At 32.0% G+C, this 21,497-nt stretch overlaps 2 protein-coding genes and 1 long non-coding RNA gene across 4 annotated transcripts in view; all 3 read left to right on the top strand.

Moving 5' to 3' along the window:
* Window positions 1-983: 983 nt before the first annotated feature.
* Window positions 984-9,381, top strand: LOC136807946 (uncharacterized). The gene is made up of 2 exons (XM_067064572.1): window positions 984-1,103; window positions 7,347-9,381. Exon 2 carries the CDS (start codon window positions 7,347-7,349, stop codon window positions 9,054-9,056), a length of 1,710 nt encoding a protein of 569 aa, XP_066920673.1. The 5' UTR covers window positions 984-1,103; the 3' UTR covers window positions 9,057-9,381.
* A 5,073-nt stretch (window positions 9,382-14,454) lies between these two features.
* Window positions 14,455-16,127, top strand: LOC136807947 (uncharacterized). The gene is made up of 4 exons (XR_010846726.1): window positions 14,455-14,541; window positions 15,398-15,456; window positions 15,726-15,794; window positions 15,958-16,127. It is a non-coding gene; the product is annotated as an uncharacterized lncRNA (long non-coding RNA).
* Window positions 16,128-16,922: 795 nt separating this feature from the next.
* LOC136807948 (uncharacterized protein C18orf63-like) overlaps window positions 16,923-21,497 on the top strand; it is a 31,960-nt gene continuing 27,385 nt past the window's right edge. Inside the window, exons 1-9 of one of the 2 annotated variants that reach the window (XM_067064573.1) lie at window positions 16,923-17,096; window positions 17,401-17,479; window positions 18,007-18,063; window positions 18,335-18,446; window positions 18,574-18,615; window positions 18,994-19,067; window positions 19,580-19,689; window positions 19,914-20,010; window positions 20,256-20,329. In XM_067064573.1, the coding sequence (XP_066920674.1) occupies window positions 16,969-17,096; window positions 17,401-17,479; window positions 18,007-18,063; window positions 18,335-18,446; window positions 18,574-18,615; window positions 18,994-19,067; window positions 19,580-19,689; window positions 19,914-20,010; window positions 20,256-20,329 (773 nt within the window). In that variant the 5' untranslated portion in view covers window positions 16,923-16,968. Of the gene's footprint in view, window positions 17,097-17,400; window positions 17,480-18,006; window positions 18,064-18,334; window positions 18,447-18,573; window positions 18,616-18,993; window positions 19,068-19,579; window positions 19,690-19,913; window positions 20,011-20,255; window positions 20,330-21,497 lie in introns of those variants that run through there. The other variant, XM_067064574.1, reaches the window with a different exon arrangement.

Below are 21,497 nucleotides of genomic sequence, written 5' to 3' on the forward strand. Positions count from 1 at the left end.
AATGACCAGACGCCGAATGGAGAATTAGAGAATGCCCGCCGCCTAACCGCCTACCACCCGATGGGATTAACAAATAGCGAGTGTGTAACTTGCCGCACGAGTGACGTCAAACGTTCCATCGTTTTGCAACTAATTTGGTCTTCTTCGTTCCAGACATTCGAGTGTGTGTTCCACTACAAATGTTTTCCATATTTCGATTTAAAAGCCTACTCAGTGCGAAAGAGAAATAATTTTTTAATACGCTGTTCATTGACTCAAATCAAATGACTTTGGAGGTTCGGTGCGGTGAAATGGTGGCCGAATTGCCGTCCCATATTTTGTCAGATAATAGTCCCAAGTTGGAGCAGTTGATGATATGGATAAGTGAAAGGAAGTCCTGAATGGTTCTGGAGGTCTAAAAACAGGTCCTATACCGGCCTGTTCTAAAGTCAGTGTCAAAAAGGTGTACAGTGTTTCATTTTTTGGCCATACAGTTTGCAAATCTGAAATTTGGCCTAAAAGTTTTTCTTTTCATAATCTTGAAGTCTTTTTAAGGATTAACATTTTATAAAAAATCAGAAAAAAACTGGGCTAGTTCAAAAGACTGCCACATTCTCCCAAACAAGTATTGCAAGTATAAAAAAGTCCATGGATCTAGAAAACCCCATTTATAAAAAAGTAAAAAATAAACACAGACTTTTAGCAAAATGGAGTCTATAGATTTAATAAACACTGTAGGATTCTAGGCTGGAGTGTCCTTATCATGAACCCAACACTTTTGAACCGTAATCTTACCTTTCTGCCTTTCACCTTTTGCCTGTTCAGAGGTCTCTGCCTCTGGTCTTGTCCCTGTAGGCAGACGGAGGAACAGAAATCAATCAAGTGACTGCTCCTGTTTGGGAGTGGTTATGAGCCGTGGAATAAAGTTTTAAGATGATTGATGGGTATTGAGATGTATTCAAAATAGTATGCACTTTTTCACCCGTTTCGCGCGAACGAAACTCAACAACGAACCATCCATCGAGTATAGGGCATAGGGTAGTATTTTTCACAAATTTTGGAAATATCAATCTGTTCCAGTTCTGGTCAAACATCGAGAGCAGACCAAGCAATTTGAATGAAAGGTATCAATCTTCTTACTCTATCCTATCCTTTTCCCTTTTTTACAATCAAATCCCCAAAGCTAGAATGTTTAGCTAATAAGGCCGGCAGTGGCATTATTAGCGTTAATAATTCATCCCGTGCCGTTTTGTACTGCCTGCTGGATTGGAGGGAGGGCATAAATAAAGGAGTTTTTATATGGCTACGCTATACTGTATCGTAAGTCTGAGACAGTAAGTTGGTCTAATGTGTTGAAATCCCTCTTCTAATTACGACACCCTTCTTTAGAGATGGGAATAACTGATAAAAACTCATTTTCTTTGCTTAATTAGAGATCAGGAAGTATACTGGTATAGCCCTAACTGTTCATCATAAAAGCTACCACGGGAAACATTGGATTTTTACCCCAATCTGCCAATGCTCCACGACCACGCAAGCATTTAAGCTAAAGTCCCGCAAGACAAGTCCAGTGACAAAAATCAGTTTTTTGAAGTTTGCAAAAAACGCCACATAGAAGATCTTTCAAATTGTGAATAGAGTAGTAAAAATAACAAATTTTTCAGTTCCAGAAATGAAAATAAAGGGTATAGCTAATGATAATTGAATACTATCCAATGATGATCTGCAGCACTATCATAAAGCTAGAATCACTTCGCGTCTCTTCACTTGAGAAAATGATTGACAGATTTAAGTTTTGGGCGTTCTGTGAGTGTTCTCAGCTCAATCCTTTGACAGCGCGCTAAAATGGTAGACTTAGCTGCTGCAGATCATTTCGATGGAAGTTGTTGGAATGTTTACAAGGCTCTTGACAGAAAATTGTTTGTTTGATTGTCAATGATGACAGTGCCGTTATTAATTTTGTTAAATCTGACAAATTGACAGGCTAGCTCTAAAGCTTCAAAACAGCATCTAATAACATGAAAACCAGAATATGATTCTTCAATGGGAATCAAAACTATAAAGTGCACTTACAAACATCAATTTGTCAGATCTAACAAAATTAATAACCGCACTGTCATCATTGACAATAAAACAAACAATTTTCTGTCAAGTCAGCTAGGCTGGAACTTCAATTTTTGAGGATTACGACTTTACCAGCTTTTTTTAACGATTTTTGCCTCGCTAACCCAAATCTCGCAACCTCTTTACCTTAAGGAAAGATCGAAATTAGAGTTTTTCAGCGTTCCAAGAAAAATGCATAGCAGAAAATTTTTCATCTTCACAGGATCGATTGTCAACAACAAAGTACATCTTCTGGTCTTTGGGTTTGTTTCTGACGTTTTTCCTTCAAAGAATATCGATCACTTTCCTTTTCCCCTTCAGCGCGCTCATAAAAATGAGGCGTGCTATTATGGCACTGAGGGTGCTACTTAGTTTCCGCCCTATTTTGCGGCCACGATAGAATGGTCCAAATACGGGGGTATTCCAAATGATAAACTATGTAGTTCTGTAAGTGTTTATTTTCTGAGAAATACAAATAGTGTATTGAATATTGTTAACTTATTTTTATTTAGTATTTTTGAGCGCAAATTTAAATATATGGTTAAATAAAAAACAAATGATAGCAGTTCTGTTTTTTCCTCAAACCCCCGGGAAAATTTTTTTTGCCGACTTAGCTATTTTACCAGTCTTGGAAAAGAACTCCCATAGGAATTCCGATACATAACCCGGTTGGTTAATTTCAGAACGACTTTAAGAAAGTCATAATGGCAGATAATTTTAAAAGTTTCTGAGGAAATGTGTGTAATTTATCGATGTTGATGGCTTGTTGATTCTTTAAAGATAACAGGTATAGCTTTTTCTAATCCTGGAATATCAAGGTTCCAGCTACACTGCAATAGCATAGTAAACATTCCAACAACTTCCATCGAAATGATCTATCACAGCTCAGTCTACCATTTTTAGCGCGGTCTGAGGCTCCTGTGCAGGTGAAAAACTTCAATCTGTCAATCATTTTCTCAAGCAAAGAGTACGCGAAGCAATTCCAGCTTTACAATAGTGCCGCGGATCATCAATGGATAGTATTCAATTATCATTATCCCTTTATTTTCATTCCTAGAACTTTTGCAAAAAATAGGAAAAATAGAAAAGTTATATTTTTTACTGCTCTATTCACTTACTGAATTTGAATGATCTTCAAGCATCGTTTTTGCAAACTTCAAAAAACTGATTTTTGTCCTGCCTTTGCGGGACTTTGGCTGAAGTGCTTGCGTGCTGCATAGGGTACAAAGTCCAAACATGCGTTTCCCGTAATTTTTGTGTGAAGAGTTAGGTCTATACTGATTGATGTTGGTAAGACGTGCACTTTATAGTTTTAATTCCCATTGAAAAATCATATTCTGGTTTTCATGTTATTAGATGCTGTTTTAGAGCTTTAGAGCTACCTGTCAGGGAGGAAACTTATCAGTGTTTTCCAAAACTTCTTATATTCCTATCTCTAGAAGGGTATCGAAATTAGAAGAGGGATATGTCAACATTAGACCAACTTACGGTAGTAACTTTGTGTAATGCATAGTCTGGTACATTGTTCAGGAACTGGGCAGTACTGCTCGCTTCGCAAAGTTTTTTGAAAAGAAGATCGCCTCAAACAATAAAAATCAAAACAAAGATGAAGAGTGTGGTAAAAGTTGTCTAGAATTGGTTGAAAAGGATTTTCAAAAAATTAAACCTAAGTGGAAAAATTTTAATTTAAAAAAATTTTGGTCCCTCTAACTGGGCAGGGGACTCTACCTAATTCCTTCATAGAAACTATCTGGTCTGCAAATTAGTAAGAGTAATTTTTTTTAACAGCTTACTCAGAAAATTTTCTTTATTAGCAATTAAAAGACAAGATATTTGCTATCACGGAATTAGAAAAGGTATGTCGGTATGCATTGCAGGAAGTTACAATATTCAATAAGTAGACTGTCAAGTTTGTCTGAAAGATTTATATAGAAACCATTGTCACTTGTCACTTAGTAGCCACACTAGTGGCCTGCTGAAATTTGCATCAAAGATTAATGCTGCAAAAGCATTTACTTAACTCATGGAGCATAAGAATGAGGCGCAGAATTTTAGTTATAAAAAAAAGGTTATAAAAAATAAACTGGCACTATTTGCTGAAATTAACATCATTTTTAAAAACTTTGAGAAATACCTGAATTGTGAGACATTATATGGTTCTTTAAATTAACTGATGTTCGTTCGCCCGTTCATTCGTCTGTTACCATCTTTTCTCGGGATTGGCTCATTAGTCTTTAATGATTTTTGCATAAAGATAGAGGGAAAGGTTCTCTAAAGAGTAGCTCAAGCAGTTTTTTTGGAAATATTTTTTGGTCGTTTAAATCAGATTTTCTTATTTGGGGAAGTTCTCTTATGTCATTTTTAGGAAAAAGAGCATTTCTCGCAATTGGATTGGTATTTTTTTTCTGATTTTTGCACTTTGATTTAAAATGGTATTATTTGAAATCTGATGAAACTCTATTTTCAAAAAATATTTTTTTTGGGCAAAGTTCGCCCAAAAAGTCCCTAAAAATGGAGTCTTCTGGACTTCGTGTGAAATTGCTTCATTAGTTTTTTCTAATTTTTTGGACAAAGATAGAAGGCAAGGTTCTCTAAAAGTGGCTTAAGGTATGTGTTCACCTTTCTTGACACATTCTCTTTAATTGATCATATCTTTAGAACAACAAATTTTTATACATCAAAAGTATATATTTTCTGAAAGCCAATAATATTCTCTTTCTAATGGTAAAAGTTTCAGCTGAATTTAAAAAACTGGGCAGGATATAATTAAAATCTTAAGAATTTTAACCTTACCTACTTCAAAGAAATTAAAGTCACCCATAGCTTTTGAATTTTGAAAAAATAATTTCGATACTATGTTCCCAATAGATTGAACTAAAATAGCGTCTTGGGATATATTTTGGGATTGATTCTAACTCTTTAAATCCTAAATTCTGTAAAAATATTGATAAAAAAGTAAATTTAAACGTGATTTGTTCAGTTATCTGTAAATTGAGGAAAAACAACTCGGTTAGAAATAAAATCCTAAGATACTTTTTAAGTTTGATCTTTTGGGAATCTCATAAAAAAAGAATGAAGTCGATATCTAAATGCTATGGGTGACTTTAACTTCGTTAAAAGTAGTATGGTGGGTAAAATTTCGTTTTTTTCTACATCAATTTGAAATTTTTAACGAGATGATTGCTGTTTATTTGAGTAATCAGTGAAATGTGTCAAAAATATTACTATTCAATAGAGGTGAGAATAAACATCAGCTGAATTCTCTCTTTTGTCTTTGTTGTTTCTGAAAGAGACAATTATTTGAGTAAAATAATCCATCATAAGACAAACTTTGTTTTGAAATTTAAATGGTTATAACTCTGGATCAAAAAAAGATTTTAAGATCGCGATTTTACCAAAATGAAATGACAAAAAATCAGGTGTACACATACCTTAAGTCTTATTTGGGGAAATTCCCTTTTGCCATATTTAAAAAGGAAAATGAGCATTTCTCGAGTTTGGCTTGGTATTTTTCTGATGGATCCCAATTTTCAAAAAAATAATTTTTTAGGCAAATTTGGGCCAAAAAGTGCCTGACATGGGATTTTTTTGGACTTTGGGGAAAATCACCTTTTATCGCCAATAGGAAAATCACGCCAAAATATTTATTCACCACAGTATCTACGACTATAAGTCATACAACTTTAACTATACTTCACAGGTCGATATTAATTTGAGCTGGGATACCAACAGTATATTAAAGGAAGAAATTTTGACTGGAAGAAAATTTGGCAGATTTGGCGGATTATATTGCTTTTACTGAAACCTGGGTTTTCTAGTTTTACAGATGTAGAAATTTCTAAGGAAAATCATATACGTATTTTCCAAGGGAAATTATTCTCATAATATTCAAGGAAGATCACTCACATATTTTTCTCGCATAATCTTATATATTCTCCTAGCATAAAAGGAAAATCATTTTGGTATTCTTCTCTCATTGCTATTTTTTAATCTTAAAAACTCTCTGCATTTATAACTTAGGGAGTCTCATAATTTTAAAATCATGACTCAAAATTTATTTTTATTTTTTGGATTTGTTATTTGATAGAATAAGATTCTTATTCTTCCTGCCTTTGCATGAAAAACTCCTGCTTCCTGTGACTCAATTTCATATCCATATTTTTCATGGAAAACCATCCATATTTTTCAAGGAAACCCATATTCGTATTTTTTCAAGGAAAACCATATTCGTATTTTTCAAGGAAAACCAGGGAAAACCATATATTCGTATTATTCAAGGAAAACCTTATTCGTACTTTTCAAGGAAAACCATATTTGTATTATTCAAGGAAGGAAAACCATATTCGTATTTTTCAAGGAAAAGTTTTTAAGATTGAAAAATAGCCACAAGAGAAAAACATGATTTTCCTTTTAAGAATGATAGTGATTTTCCATGGAAAATATAAAAGTTTATGCTAGGAAAATATTAAAGAATACGCTAAATATATGAGTGATCTTCCTTGAATATCATGAGAATAGTTTCCCTTGGAAAATACGGATGTGATTTTCCTTAGAAATTTTAAGAATAACTTCCCTTTGGAAAATTAGATGATTTTCCTTGAAGAATACAATGATTTTCCTTGAGGAATACAGATGACTTTCCTTGAAAAATACAGATGTGATTTCCTTAAAAAAAGTTTTTCCAAAAATCCAAATTAGGACCACCATTGTAACTGTCATGGTGTTTCAGTGTCAAACATATTAAAAGTCTTGACTTTAACTTGAATTAATTGAATCTTTTGAAGCCACTAAATTGAAAATATACATAAGACCAATTTGATTACTTGTTCTACGGGCCCAACCCACTTTGATATTCCAAAAATCAAAATCAAAATAATAAAATTGATTTTGGTAGTACATTTTCATTTTCATTGCCAAATTTTTAAAACTTTGGTAGTTTTTGCAATGTTTTGAGAATTTTATGTTTAATTTATCCACTTTATCCATGAATTCGACCTTTTTGTGTCTTTTTATTTTCTATTTCGCATTTTTGTCGAGAGGAAGTAGTTGTTGCTGCCTTTTTAGTAGATTTTATAGGTGAAATTCTACTTGTACTTTTATATTTTGCCGACCGACTGACCCTCTTCTATGGATAGCTTGACCCGTAAAACAACAAATTAAATTGGCCTCGCCTAAGATGAAATAATCAACTCAAACCATATTGTCATCTCAAGTTACAGTAACAGTTACAATTCCCACTAAAGATCTTTTATTTTCACTTTTAGATGGTTGGAGTATTAAAACTTATGCACATTGCTTACACTGTTACTGATGCTGATCTCAAAGGCCTCTTCAAGACACATGCAATTTATCCTGAAGATGTCCATTGGCTGACAAATAAGCATGGTAAGAAAACAGGAACTGCTTTTATTGCTTTTCAAAAGGAAGATCTTAAGAAAGCCCAAGAATTGGATGGTATTTACTTTCGTGGACACAAAATGAATATTCATGCAAGCAGTGCTCATGAATTTAATTCTCACTTCCCAAACACACCAATGACTAAGAATATTGGACAAGAATGGAAATTGTATGGTCGCCCTAAGGAGGGAGATTTGAAGTTCGAATCAGAACACTACGAAACAAGAAAGATTAACAGAGGAGGTGCTACTGGTTATGATCAATATTACGAAAGTAATTTCAAGGCTGAATCATCTTATCCTTACACTACCCAATCCCGTTTTGAAGAAAGAGGTGCTTACTCTGCCAAAGCAGAATATCAAGATTATGCTGCGTCCTATAACACTTACCAAAATGAAGCTCTCCCAAAAAGAGATGTTGCTTTTCAAAAAGACATGCATTTCCAGAGGAAAGATATGCAATATCCAACTGGCAGTTATCAGCAATATGCAAAAATGGAAAGCTTCCCTACAAAACATTTTGTAGATACTGAAATATCTAAAACTACATACGCTTATCCTCCAAAGAAAGATACCTCTAATAGAAGGGAGCCAAACAAAAAAAGGGATTTGTCAAAGTCCCACAGCAAGAAAGATGAGGACAAACGTCATCGCCACAGGTCAAGATCGCCTACTTCAAGAAGCAAATATTCCCAATCAAAATCTTCTTCTTCAAGCAGTAGCAAAGATGATATAAACGTCAAGAGGTTTGTCCGCATTTTTGGCATGGGTTCAGCATGTCAAGAGTCTGATTTTAAGAACTTCTTAAAGCCATTAGAAGTTAGTAGAGTTTACCTTTTAAGGTTCAAAAGTGGAGACAATGCTGGGAAAAGTAATGGTAGTGCTATTGTCAAGTTGGGAAGCGAGAAAGATCTGATTAAGGCATTGAGGTGTGATGGAAATAATTATGAAGGTTTACCAATGCAAGTGGTGAGATCAGCCAAAGAAGATATTATTGATGCAATTGAAGAAGACAAGAAGCACCCTAAATTAAAGGCTGATTTAAGCATGCTGAATGATCTTGCAAACACTAATCCCCAAATCCAACATTTAGTTGGATTATTGAATGAAGCTGTTTCAAATGCAACTTCAAGCAAATCTTCTCCTACTGGAAGAAATGACAAGCCCAAACCAACACAAACAAGTGCTCCAAGAAGGCACTCTGGAGGATCATCTTATTCTGCATCCTCGCATACTGCAAGGCCAAAAAACCCTCCTCCAAGAGCTCAACAGAAGGAGGACCCAGTAATCAACCGGGTTGCCAGCAGTGCAAACATCAATGTTGCAGACATCAAAAGTGGTCGAGTTGTTGGGATGAGAAACCTACCCATGAATATAAATACAGATTTGATCTTGAATTTCTTTTATGGTTACGATCGTATTGATGAATCAGTACGCATACATTACCTGGACAACAATCAATGTTCAGGAGATGCAATTATCGCTTTTCGCACAAATGAGGAAGCAAGAAGAGCTGTCAAGAATTTGAACAAGAAGATGATCAAAGGTGGTAAAAAAGTGGAACTTTTCTTTCTGTAAAACAAATGAACAAATTGGTAATAAAGTAGAATTTTCATTGACATTGTGCTATGAGTATAATAAGCTTTTCATTTTCCACAGTGAATAGCTATTATTCAATTGAGTTAAATTGATTGGACTGACTATTACAAGACAGGGACTGAGAAAATGATACTATTAGTTTTTAAATCACATTTTTTGTTACTGCATTCCAGAAGTTGGTATGGCCTGCTATTTTGGTTTAAATCTAGACTTATGGCCTCTCACTCTGACAGTTTTTTCAAAAACTTGCTATGTACAATTTGCTACTCGGAGCATGTTCATAATACAATCATATTCATAATACAATCATATTTGAGTTTCATGTTACAAATACATTACATTAATTGAGTTTCATGCTAAATGCAATAACCAGCTGTTTTTCTTTGTAACACTTCAAAGTGTTACAAGTGTTCTTGATATCAACTGATGTTAAAAATAAATCTTTGATGTTTTTTTGGTTTTTTAAGTCTCAAAATGTGGAGATTCTCATTGTTTATTATTGTAGTACCTTTTAATTATTTTTTTATACATAAAGGGTAATTTCCAAGCACTTTTTTGCCACCGTTATTCGGTGGCAAAAATTAAATTTCAAATTTTGTAAAGAAAATAATGTGAAAGGTAAATAATGCAAGATAGAGAAATGACGGTACAAAAACTTTAAGGAAAATCAACTCAATCTATTGTAATGAGTCTAACGAGTAGTTTTCAAAGGTAACCATAACTCGCTACGGTGACTCTCATTGTTTTCGATTTTATGATTTATTGTATGATTATATATATTTATTATTTCATACATCAAGAAAAGGTTTGTGGTGATAGAAAGTATAGTTTGGTTGCAATGAAACTTTAAAGTCCCTAAAGTATTTCAAACTTATCTTCTTCAACGATATGGAAATGAGATTAGTTTATTTAGTTCAAAATAAAAGTATTGCTTTTATCAAAAGATAAGGATCGTCATCAACATTCACATTAAACTCCTCCAAAACATTTCAAATTAAGGTTGCTTTTTCATAATCAAATTTTAGGCTACTAAGATGCAAGAAATCACCTATTTAGGAGGTTTAGAGAGCAAAAATTTTCTTCGTCGCCCAACCATGGTGGTCGACATTTAATACCACTGCATTGAAACTCGATTTTTAAGACCAAAACGGTGATAAGGAAAAGTGCTTGGAATTTACCCTGACATAGGAGTTAGTTTATTTTTATTTGTTAACATTCATTAACACTATATTCATTTCTTGTAAACACCAACCCTGGAGCCTTTCATTTTCTTACCCTTATTTTTCTTGCTAGCTTTAATATTGCCTTTTTTTCTATAAATTACACAAGCCATTTGGAACAATTCGATCAATTTCTTAGACTGGAATTTCTTAACTAATGATAACCAAATTTCCACGTTTTCATGTTAACTATTGTGCAACATTTTTCTATTTCCACTTACCCTGTGTTGAAAATTTTTAATACATAAATTTATTTTAGAAATTAATGACATCTGAATTAATGAAGATATCTGGATCATGAAGCTTATGGAATTTTTTATTAAATCATCCAAGAAATTATGTCATCATCACATGGAATCTCTTGGTATTCAAGAATGGCTGTGTTTCAGCAATATGTATCCTACTTACATTATACACTCAACCAAAAGCTTTTTAGCTTCAGTACCATGACTTTGCAGATATCAGCATTGAGGAAATAACAATGGTTACTTGAATTTTGCTGCTTTGCAGTGTATTTCCAGACATTGAAGACATGACATTCAATATCAATCATAGCATCAAATCACTGAAACTAAGACAGACGGCGACATATTTTGCTAATGTTCGAGTTGATTTATACTTTTGACAAATTATGATAAATACATTGGTAATGATAGGTAATGAATCTTCCAAACCAAGAAGATTGAAGATTGATTGATTGATGAACACCCAATAAGCAGCACATTTTCAACTGATGATAATAACCAAAAGCACTTTTAACACCAAGACAAGTACCAACAGTAGAAGACAGAGACTGTTTTATAGGATTAAAATAATACAAAAATAAAGCAAAACAGCAATTTATAGAATATGTCTAGCATTAAAGTATCTATCAATCAAATGTTGTAACTTTGATGTATATTCAACCTCAAATTTCTATTTTCTAAGCCAGATTTCTTTCTCAGTCAGGCTCAAGATATGACATGTTTGTCTCAAGATCCATCAAGAACATTTCCATTTTTGGTGTATCATTCACTGAAATTCAATCATTGAATACATCAAATTTAGATGCTTATTAAGTATTTTGGCATGGCAAGCAATTTTCTTGAAGACTTTAATTAAAAAAGACCACCAAGACAACAAACATCAAAAGCTGAATAAAAAACAAACTAATTCAAGTTCTTGCCCATACCATCCCCTGATTAAATTTTTCAAATTTATGGCTTCTGGGTCCATTTGAAAGAATAAGTGAAGAAGAGAGAAATGAATTTTTCACCCACGTATAAATGCTAAACAGCATCACCTAGAGAATGCTGTTATGTGTGTGATCCAGCTGATTTTGCAAAAGGAAACATGTTTTTTAGATTCAAACTGTATCAATGCTGGCTTAGTCCTACAATATTCATCTGACTCCATTTCGATCAATTTCAATCAGTTTGAATCAGCTTGAGCAGTTCACTTGACAACAAGCCATCCATCACAGTCACTGGCAGTATTTGGTTTTCTTTTCCATCTTTGCATCACCATAAACTGTTTTGAAGGCCGTTGGTAGGCTACTGTGTCATCAGCATTTCTTTTGATCTAGATTTGTTTGCTCGATTTCACAAAGGCTTTGCTTTTCACATGGATTTATTATAGAGACTCTGGATAAACATCGAATGAAACGGTGGAGAGCAAAGTATTGTCTTTCTATTGTTTCAGAAAAATCAGAAATTGGATAAGTGTATTTTGATGAGAAATGCAATTAAAATGCTACAAAAATCATTTAATGGTGGAAGGAGGGTGAACAATAATGTCATTACTGCAGACAAGGCTTGTACATGAGAAATTGGTAAAAATCAGGGAGTTGTTTCCAGTGTCTATAATAATTCCATGCTTTTTATCACATTGTAAAATGTAATATCTTACATGATCAATGTCATAAAATTGAAACACCTTATGGTGGTTTTTCTAGTGTTTGTTACCTGGTCTATTTTGTTTTTTTGAGATGATACAATGGTAGTAACTACAAATTTTTTATGTGTTTGTAGGAATTAATCATCGGATTCCCAGCAATGTAATTTTAATTTCAAAGTTTGTGAAATGATAACATCATGGTTTTCACAAATGTATTTGTATAAACTCCTTTGACCTTATCATTGAATGATGATAAAAATGTTGACTATTCTTCATCATTACTTTTGAGCTGACCGATTCATTCATTTTATCACCTATTCGTGTATGTTTAATGATTTTTTTTCAATCTGCTAATTTCGTTCTCAGTTTGTCACACACTTTACTGCCCATTTCTTCAGTTTGGTTGTCTATTCTCTCTTGTTTGGTTGTTAGCATTGTGAATCTAAAGGACACACATGATCCATATGGTTAAGTTTTGTGCATTTAATTAAAGAATCTTTATTCACGCTTCACAGAATACCGTATTCACTGTCTCAGTAAAATTTAAAATTAGATTAGGAGAATAGTTTTTTTAAATGGTTTACTTGCATTATTTGAAAGGTTATTTTTTTCAGGTATTTTCCAAACAAATTTTTGAAGTTAAGAAAAGTACATTACTTCAACTTTCATGCCTCACTGCAATCATCAGACGTAGGTTCATTTAATTTTTACTCAAATGTTTGATCCAATCAGCAGTTATGATGCTGGGTGATTTGTTTCATGTTTGAATTGTTTCACTGGGATAGCAGCTTTGTTTATGGATTGTGGAACCATGTTGCCAAATCTTTTACTAATCTCTGATATTCATGATATCTGTTTTGTTAATTTCTTTGAAATTGTGGCTTTGTCGCCAATGCTTTTAGACCTGAACCCTATCACAAAACTTTCTTCAAAACTCCAATGTTTGTAATTCGAATCTATGCGAGGGTTCTGTATATATTTCTTTGTAATCTTTGCAGCAATTGCCAGATATGGGTCAGCGAAATGTTTCATACAGCAAGGAGAGGAAAATCTGCCAGGCTAGATTTTCAAAGTTGCACTTGATAATACCAAATATTTCCATTATTGACTTTATTGGAAGCTCAGAATTTATGAGAACACCAAGATTATTTCATGTAAAAACCAGCTCAAGTTGATTTCTATTCGAGGTGTACCTGTGTTCATAAACTTTTTGATGGTGAGAACATAGAATTTATCCAGAAGAAACCAAACCAACCTTTGGACACTTCTCAAATTCATCTTTATTGATTTGGATAATCAGAGAGTTTATTCTTATCAACTTTGGCATTATTCTTGGTATTGATGGCAACATTTGGCATAGTGTCCATTGCTTTTTGCAAAATTAAAGAAAATTCAAACATTGTGCATGGGATGTACCATCAGTATAGACATTTTTTCCAGAAGCCACGGATTATAAGATCAGAGATACCACATCATTATTGATGATTGTGATGCATGGATGAAAGCAACTAGACAGAACATTTCATATTTCAAAGTTGCAATCTGCTGTGTAACGTGCTTTTCCATATTTTGTAAACTTGTAAAGAAGCGAGGGATTTCAACTTTTAACAATATTTCTCAGCTGATGTAGAAAAATAATAACATATCCATGGCTAAACTGGTATAATCGAAACTTCATTATTGATCCAGGTAACAACATCCTTTCATTTGATTTTCTATTTATTTTGTATTAGTAATTGCAACGGTTCCATAAAGAGGCTTTATTCTGTTGAGAGTTGTAATAGCTGTCAAGGAAGTCATTAAAAATTGTTGGCAATTTACAAATAATGTGTTATGTTCCGAAGTTCCAAAGAAACAAGTACAAGAAGAAAAATGGCAATATATTTTTTGATTAGTTTTCAAATTTAAATCTTTGGACAATGGGAACAGAGCTGACCGTTTACTGCTAATTCTTGGAAATTTTGGACACCAGAATGGAAATCTTTCATATTGGAAGTTTAACAAAAAATTTCTTAATTGATACTCAAATCAGCATAAGGAATTAGCCTTTTCAATCAATTGCAGTTGAAAAAGATTATGTCATATGGAAGGTTTGTATGAGTAGCAGAACAAATTAGTAAGTATTACTTTTATGAGATTGAATTTTGCTTGTTTTGATATTCTTAGATAGTCCTGATTGTGTCTTTCATTTTAATTTGGTGATATCAATATGTTTAAGGGTCCACTGTAAAAGCAAAATCTTTTTTTAATAAATATGATATTGCTCATTATTTATTATTTAGATCGCTAATGTAAAAGGATATCGTGTTTCAATGATGGTTTAAGTGGAATCATTGACCGTCTTACACTGACAAAGCATTAAGCAAGAGGTATATAAAATAATAACTACCATTACTAGTTTGTTTATATTAATAATCAGAAACTTGCCTGCATTTTTGAGTAAAAACATCAATTAAATGTTTCAACATCTCTTAGCATTAAATTACACTTACATACAATTACACAGATATCATGGCCTTTGAAAAATATCTGAATATACTAAGAAATACATAAAATGCAACTCTAAACTTGAATTGGTTTGATTTTCCTTCAAAAATACGTGAATTATCAATATCATGTTTCATATTCTTTAATTGAAAGAAATGTTTTGACATCAGTCATTTGATTTTCCTATAAAAATACGTAAAATATCATTGCTCCATCTTTTCATAAGGAAATAAATTATTTGACATGTACAGTATTGATTTTTATCAAAAATTCATAAAAACTACCATTGGTTCAAAAAATGCATTGATGCAAATCGCCTGATTGCCCTTCAAAAAAACAGATTACCGTTGCATAAAAATTAATACACATAAATCTTTCAAGCTACTTAAAGGGACATAACAGCACTTGCAAAATTTGTAAACAAACTGTATGCAGCGGATACAAAATCAAAACAAATGTCACATGTCAAAATAAAAAATCAAACCAAATATGGCTAATTTTGATTGTTCAATTGTTTTACAAGTTTGTTTTGGACACGTGATTTTAATTGTTCTCTTTCATGACACGTGGTTTGCACAATGTTTACATTTTACTACTTTAATGTCCCTTTAAACAATAGTAACTTCATCTTTCCTAGATGAAAGACTTTGTTCAACAATTTTATTAACTTAAAAAAGTCCTTTTCTCCAGCATCATTATACATAAGAAATTTTCTTTCAATAATTTTTCCTTATTCAGGGTCATGAATCTAAGAAGATTTGAGGGGCACTCAAAGCCATGAAATGAACCTGGGCTCTGTAAGTCACCTACTTTCGATTCTTAACCTTTAGATATTTATGTCTATTGTGTGGTACATTGAAAACAACTCTCTAGCTTTCTACATCATTTGTAGCACTGAAGATGATTTTTAATCGAAAAGCTTTTGCTCAATTTTAAAAACATTGTTGTTCATTGTTTTTCTTTAAATTTATTTTTGGAATGGCAAAATTTCAAAGAATCTCTAGCTTTGGATGTTTGGGTTTGGATGATTTCTGATTTAAAAAGTTCTCGTTTTCTTGTATTTCAGGCTAATTACCATCCCAGTTGAAATTTGTTTATTGATTTGAATTTTCATCGCGCAATCAATAATCGAACAGTAAGAAAATGATTATTTTTAATGTCATTGAGCTTTTATAATTTCAAAAGTCTCAAATCTCTTAGATTTTCTTTTCATCATTATGTGAAATTGTGATAGTTTCTAATTTCTTAAGAGACCCTAATGCAACACATTTTAATTATTGTTTTTGTTTTCATATTAGGCTACTAATGGATGGGCCACAAAGGTGGGAGAGATGGGGACAATGCATTGTTGTTACTTTATCTACTTTATTTATTCAAGAAATTATTTCTAGTTTTTTTATTGTTAGTATATGTTCATTGTCAAACTTTTATAACTTCTTGATGAAATAGATGCTAATTCTTCAATAAATTTTTCACTCTCCTAGTAGAATCTTGATCTATTTACAATCCCAGATTTGCATGTAAAACTTTATTTATCCTTGCTTAATTTAACAGCATTATTGAAACTGTTTCTCTTTTTGGAAAAATATTAATTAGAAAACATTTTTTAGTTGATGAGTTTTTCGGAATCCTTTTCTTGTGGTGTCTGAGTACCTTTCTCTTAACCTGTTTTGTTTATTTCTATATGGATTTACATAAGCAAATCAGCAGCTGCAAGTGTATTTCTATTTAAGTTTCTTTTAGAATGTATCTTTTGTTTTGAATTGTTATGTTTTTGTTTTTTGTTAGTTATGATGTATAGTTGGTTTTATTTTAAAGTGCATGTACGTCTAGGATTCCTAGAATATTTGAAGATATTTTCTTTATATCTAGCCTTCTTCAGGTGGATAGTTCATAAGTGAAGTGCAATATCTTGTACAATTAGTCATAGTGCATGGACTGGATTTAGATTTCAGACAACAAATTAGCAACACACCACCCCTCGTTCCTGTAGATGTTTTTTAATTGAAGATCAGGTCTTTCCACTCCTAATCTTTTATTATGTCCCTGGGGAAACCAGAATTATCTCTTTTCATTCACCTAACTTCAATTCATTCTATTCTAAGTGATGATTTTCTAGCCTCTTGCAAGTAATTGCAGGGTTTAATCTCCCCCCAAGATATGAGGGTGCTAATGCTATGGACCAAATACTTGATTTTAGACAAATTCAAAATCTCACTAGCCTCATACATTTCATGATATTTCATGCATGCATTTCAGGTTGAAATATAAACAAGTCAACATAGAAAAAAATAGAAAATAAATAGATTATGGCTAGCACTGGTATAGAGAAGAGATTATTTTTCACAGCTTTACCAGACCTGTCTATGTTAACAGCATTTCGTGCAGCTTTTACATCAAAACAGGAGATTATTGGTATTCAACCACCTTGTTGCAGGTACATATTAGTTTTTGTTATGATTTATTTTCCTTGGAAAATACACAATTTCATTTTTCATCATTTTACAACTTAGTTTAGACTGTTTAGTCTAATTGCAGCAGTACAATTCTGAAGTTTTCAACTACACAATGGTTAGTGATTTTCCTTGTTAAATATACAGAACACTAACTAGTTTAGTAAAGATATTTGTAGAAGCAGCAAAATACATGTTAAATGTAATAATGTGTTGTATATTTAATAGAATCATTAATGAAAAATTTACTTATCCTGGAAATTTAATTTCGTCATTTAAATCTTTTAGAGAACTAATATTTACACTACCAGAGATTTTGGTTTCACCAGCTTTCGACAACAAATCTAACCTATTCATTATTGCTGAGGTAAGCTTCTTCTTCAAGGTTTTTCCTTTTGATCTGCCTTTGAAAGCATACCAGATGTACCAATCTATTGCATATTATTTTGAAACAAATTAAAATTTGTTTAAATATAATCTGATATTCAGGAGTGGAAAATTCCAAAAAGATCAAAAATGAAAATGAAAATAGTCATCTGCGCTGCAGATTTTATTGAGACAGACTTTGAAATCAAGAAGATATAAAAACCTGGCGTGAAAGTCTTGTTATCTTTTCTTAGTTTATAACTTAAGTTAATAATTTTGGTCATCTTGACAATGGTCTTTACAAGTAAAAAACAAAGTAAAAAAATGTACAACAATTTTTTGGGGAATTCAAGAAAAAATATTTAATTGCACAAATGGCAGTTTAGAAATAATAAATTTCATGGTAAAAAAATAACAAATTTCGCGAAAGTATAAACATTGGAAAGCAGTGATAGGCTTCCAGACCAAACTGTGTTTTTATGTTTGATGTTTTTTGGTATGCTAAATCTTTCTTCCTTTTTTTTTCAGAAAAAGCTTTCATCATCTGCTGACTTCTCCAAAACTCTTGAACGTTTACAAATAAAGGTTTGATATGTCATATTTATTCCTTTTCCATGTACCCTTTGAATCAGTGGCACTAATGATGAGACAGGCAGATATTTCAGTTTGGTATGAGGTCCTGCATTAAAAAAGGATTGCAGACTTTTGCCAAAGTATTATACTTACGCAAAACCGTAATTTTTGATTTCTCAATACTGGATTGATTTATATTTCCAATATATAACGATTGCTTTAATTTTAACTTAGAATTGCTATTAACATTTTCTTATTTCGATTATGTCCATTGTCTTCTTAGCTTTGTACCAGACTAGAAGTTGATGCAGAATTGTTCGAGTACTGCTTGACTTATACTCTTTATCAAAAGTTGGCACCGTTTTGGAATAGAACCAATTCATTCCTGGTCAGAGGTAAATCAGTCAAGTTACTTGGTTAATATCATCTTATTTCATAAAAGTATTCAAAGTTGCTTAAACAATATATTGTAATTCCAAATTGAAAAACTTAATTGAATAAATAAACTCTTTTCTACTTCAGGTCGAAATTTCCTTCAAGTTAAAGACAAGCTTTCTGCAACCGGTAAGAATGGTTCAATTCTGTACTGACTCATGGAAGGTATGTGAGAAAATCTCCAATAGCACACAGCTATGCAATTATCATAATTATTACTTTTAATATTTGACATAAATTCAATCCCACAATCCTTTTCATCTTGATTCATAATGCTTTATTAATTTTGTATTGTCGATGAGTGTAATTAACTTGCAAAAGCAATTAATGCAAAGGATGATGGAATTAAAACTCAGACAAACAGTCATTTTGATGTCTATTTTTAGAGTCACTGCGGTATGCTATTGAAAGAAACTCATGTTATCTTCAATATAGCTAAGCTCTGGAATGACTTAAGTCAGCTTTGAACTCCTATCCAACACCTTTCATTCGAATTTTTCGTAACAGGTCTTGAACTTTACGTGACAGACAAGATTTGTATTGCTATGGAACCATTCCAGATTCGATCTCCTCCAATTGAGGTTAGTATCATTATCTCAATTTTCAGTAACTTGAAATTTTTTGAGTTTTATTAATGTGCCAGAAATCTCAGTTGCTCCAAAAGCGATCCTCTATGGATTAGAAACGACACTAGGTTAAAATCATTTTGACTTGTTCTCTAATGGGAACCAAAACATGATCTTTAACTTATATAGACTTCTGCGACAAAAACGAATAGCTTTTAGATTTATTTAGATCCTGACTGACTTAGAACGACACTAAATTAGCACTTTAGAACTGCAGGCTTTTCATAATCGTTTCTGTCACGTATACAATAAACTGACTAATGATGATTTTTAGGAAAATACGGTCTTAAAAAATTTAATTAGTGACAGTTTTCTTCTTCCCAAATGTTTTTAAAATCATAATCAATCACTTTTCAAGTAAGGTTTGGAGAAGTCCACTTTATCTTTTTTTTTTTCAAAGCTAAGACTTTCATTGAGATCAAATTTGATCAAATTAATTCTGATATAATTTACATTCATTCTAACAGGTGGAAGATTTCACGATTGATTTTAAATCTCTATGGAATTTCAAACGTGATTCATCAGCTAAGATTTCTGGTCATTCGATTGAAGACTCCATCTGTTATGTTTTGCCAAGGTACGAAATGACATTTCCATTGTTCAATGTCTTCAATTGCAGGCAGAATTCCGTCTTGACCAAGTTCATAAAGTGATAATTTTATCTCAACTTCCAAAACACTTCAAGAGACTGGATGAATTTTTTCCTGTCTGATATAAAAATGTTGCAACAAAATCTTTCAAGGGACTAAGAATGTTTATGAATTATCTATCATAAGATTATTTATTTATTTCATCTTTTAGTTTTCGTAAATGTCACATAACATCGATAACACATTCTATTCCAAAAAATACGCCTTTCAAAGACTATAATGCTTTAAAACAGCATTGGAAACTATCGGTAATTTTTATATTTTTTCTTAATCTATCTTCTGTTCTATAAGTGGCTATTCAAATTTTTAACTCTCTTATTCTTTCATTTCACTTCTTTGACATTTTTTATGAAATTCTTTATCACTAATAGCAAGTAACTTTTGAAGTTGAAATTCATGCAATTTATAAGGACAATTTTCAAATAGATTAAGAATGTGGTCTAATTGATAATTTGACTGGTTTTGTAGTTCAATTTGGTCACTATCTCTTTAGTATGGATACCGTTTACCAGGTGATGAATGTCAATTGTATTTCAACGTGAGATTTAATGGCTCAAATGTCTTTACGTATCCTTTTTATTGTATTTATTTCTATATCATTCCCTTTTAATTTCTAGAAAGCTATTGCCTTATGGTTTAAGGAAAATCATCGAAAGCATTCTTAGGTATTTGCTAAAGGAAAATAAGCATAATCAATTTCCTGTAATTTCTAAGGAAAATGACCAAAGCAATTTACAGTATTTGCTCAGGAAAATACCAAAATCAATCTTATGTATTTGCTAACAAAAAATCACTAAAAGCAATCTTAGGTATTTCCTAAGGAAAATTATGAAAAGCGACCTCCTGTATTTGCTAAGGAAAATTATGAAAAGCAACCTCCTGTATTTGCAAAGGAAAATGACTGAAAGCAATGTTATGTATTTTCTAAGTAAAACTATGAAAAACAACCTCCTGTATTTGCCATATGTTAAGGAAAATCATCAAAAGCAATCTTATGATTAGAAAACCAATAAAATCAATCTTAGATATTTGCTAAAAGAAAATAAGCATAATCAATTTCCTGTATTTTCTAAGGAAAATGACCAAAGCAATTTACAGTATTTGCTAAGAAAAATCACCAAAAGAAATCTTACGTATTTGTTAAGGAAAATAACCAAAAGCAATCTTATGTATTTGCTAACAAAAATCTCTAAAAGCAATCTTAGGTATATGTTAAAAAAATCACAAAAAAACAAGTAATCTTATGTATTTGCTTAGGAAAATGACCAAAAGCAATGTTATGTATTTCCTAAAGAAAATTATGAAAAGCGACCTCCTGTATTTGCTAAGGAAAATGACCAAAAGCAATCTCCTGTATTTTCTAAGGAAAATTACCAAAAGCAATGTTATGTATTTCCTAAAGAAAATCATGAAAAGCAAGCTCCTGTATTTGCTAAGGAAAATGACCAAAAGCAATCATGCATATGCTAAGGAAAATCATCAAAAGCAATCTTATGATTAGAAAATCAATATAATCAATCTTAGGTATTTGCTAAAGGAAAATAAGCATAATCAATTTCCTGTATTTTCTAAGGAAAATGACCAAAGCAATTTATAGTATTTGCTAAAAAAAATCAGCAAAAGAAATCTTACGTATTTGTTAAGAAAAATTACCAAAAGCAATCTTATGTATTTGTTAAAAAAATCACTAAAAGCAATCTTAGGTATTTGTTAAAAAAAGCACAAAAAGCAAGTA

Source organism: Clytia hemisphaerica, unplaced genomic scaffold (assembly GCF_902728285.1).
Source record: "Clytia hemisphaerica strain Z4C2 unplaced genomic scaffold, Clytia hemisphaerica genome assembly, whole genome shotgun sequence".
Classification (NCBI taxonomy): Eukaryota; Metazoa; Cnidaria; class Hydrozoa; order Leptothecata; family Clytiidae; genus Clytia; species Clytia hemisphaerica.

Coding starts and splice junctions, on each gene's coding strand:
- LOC136807946 (XM_067064572.1), top strand. CDS start 7,347: ATGGTTGGAGTATTAAAACTTATGCACATTGCTTACACTGTTACTGAT.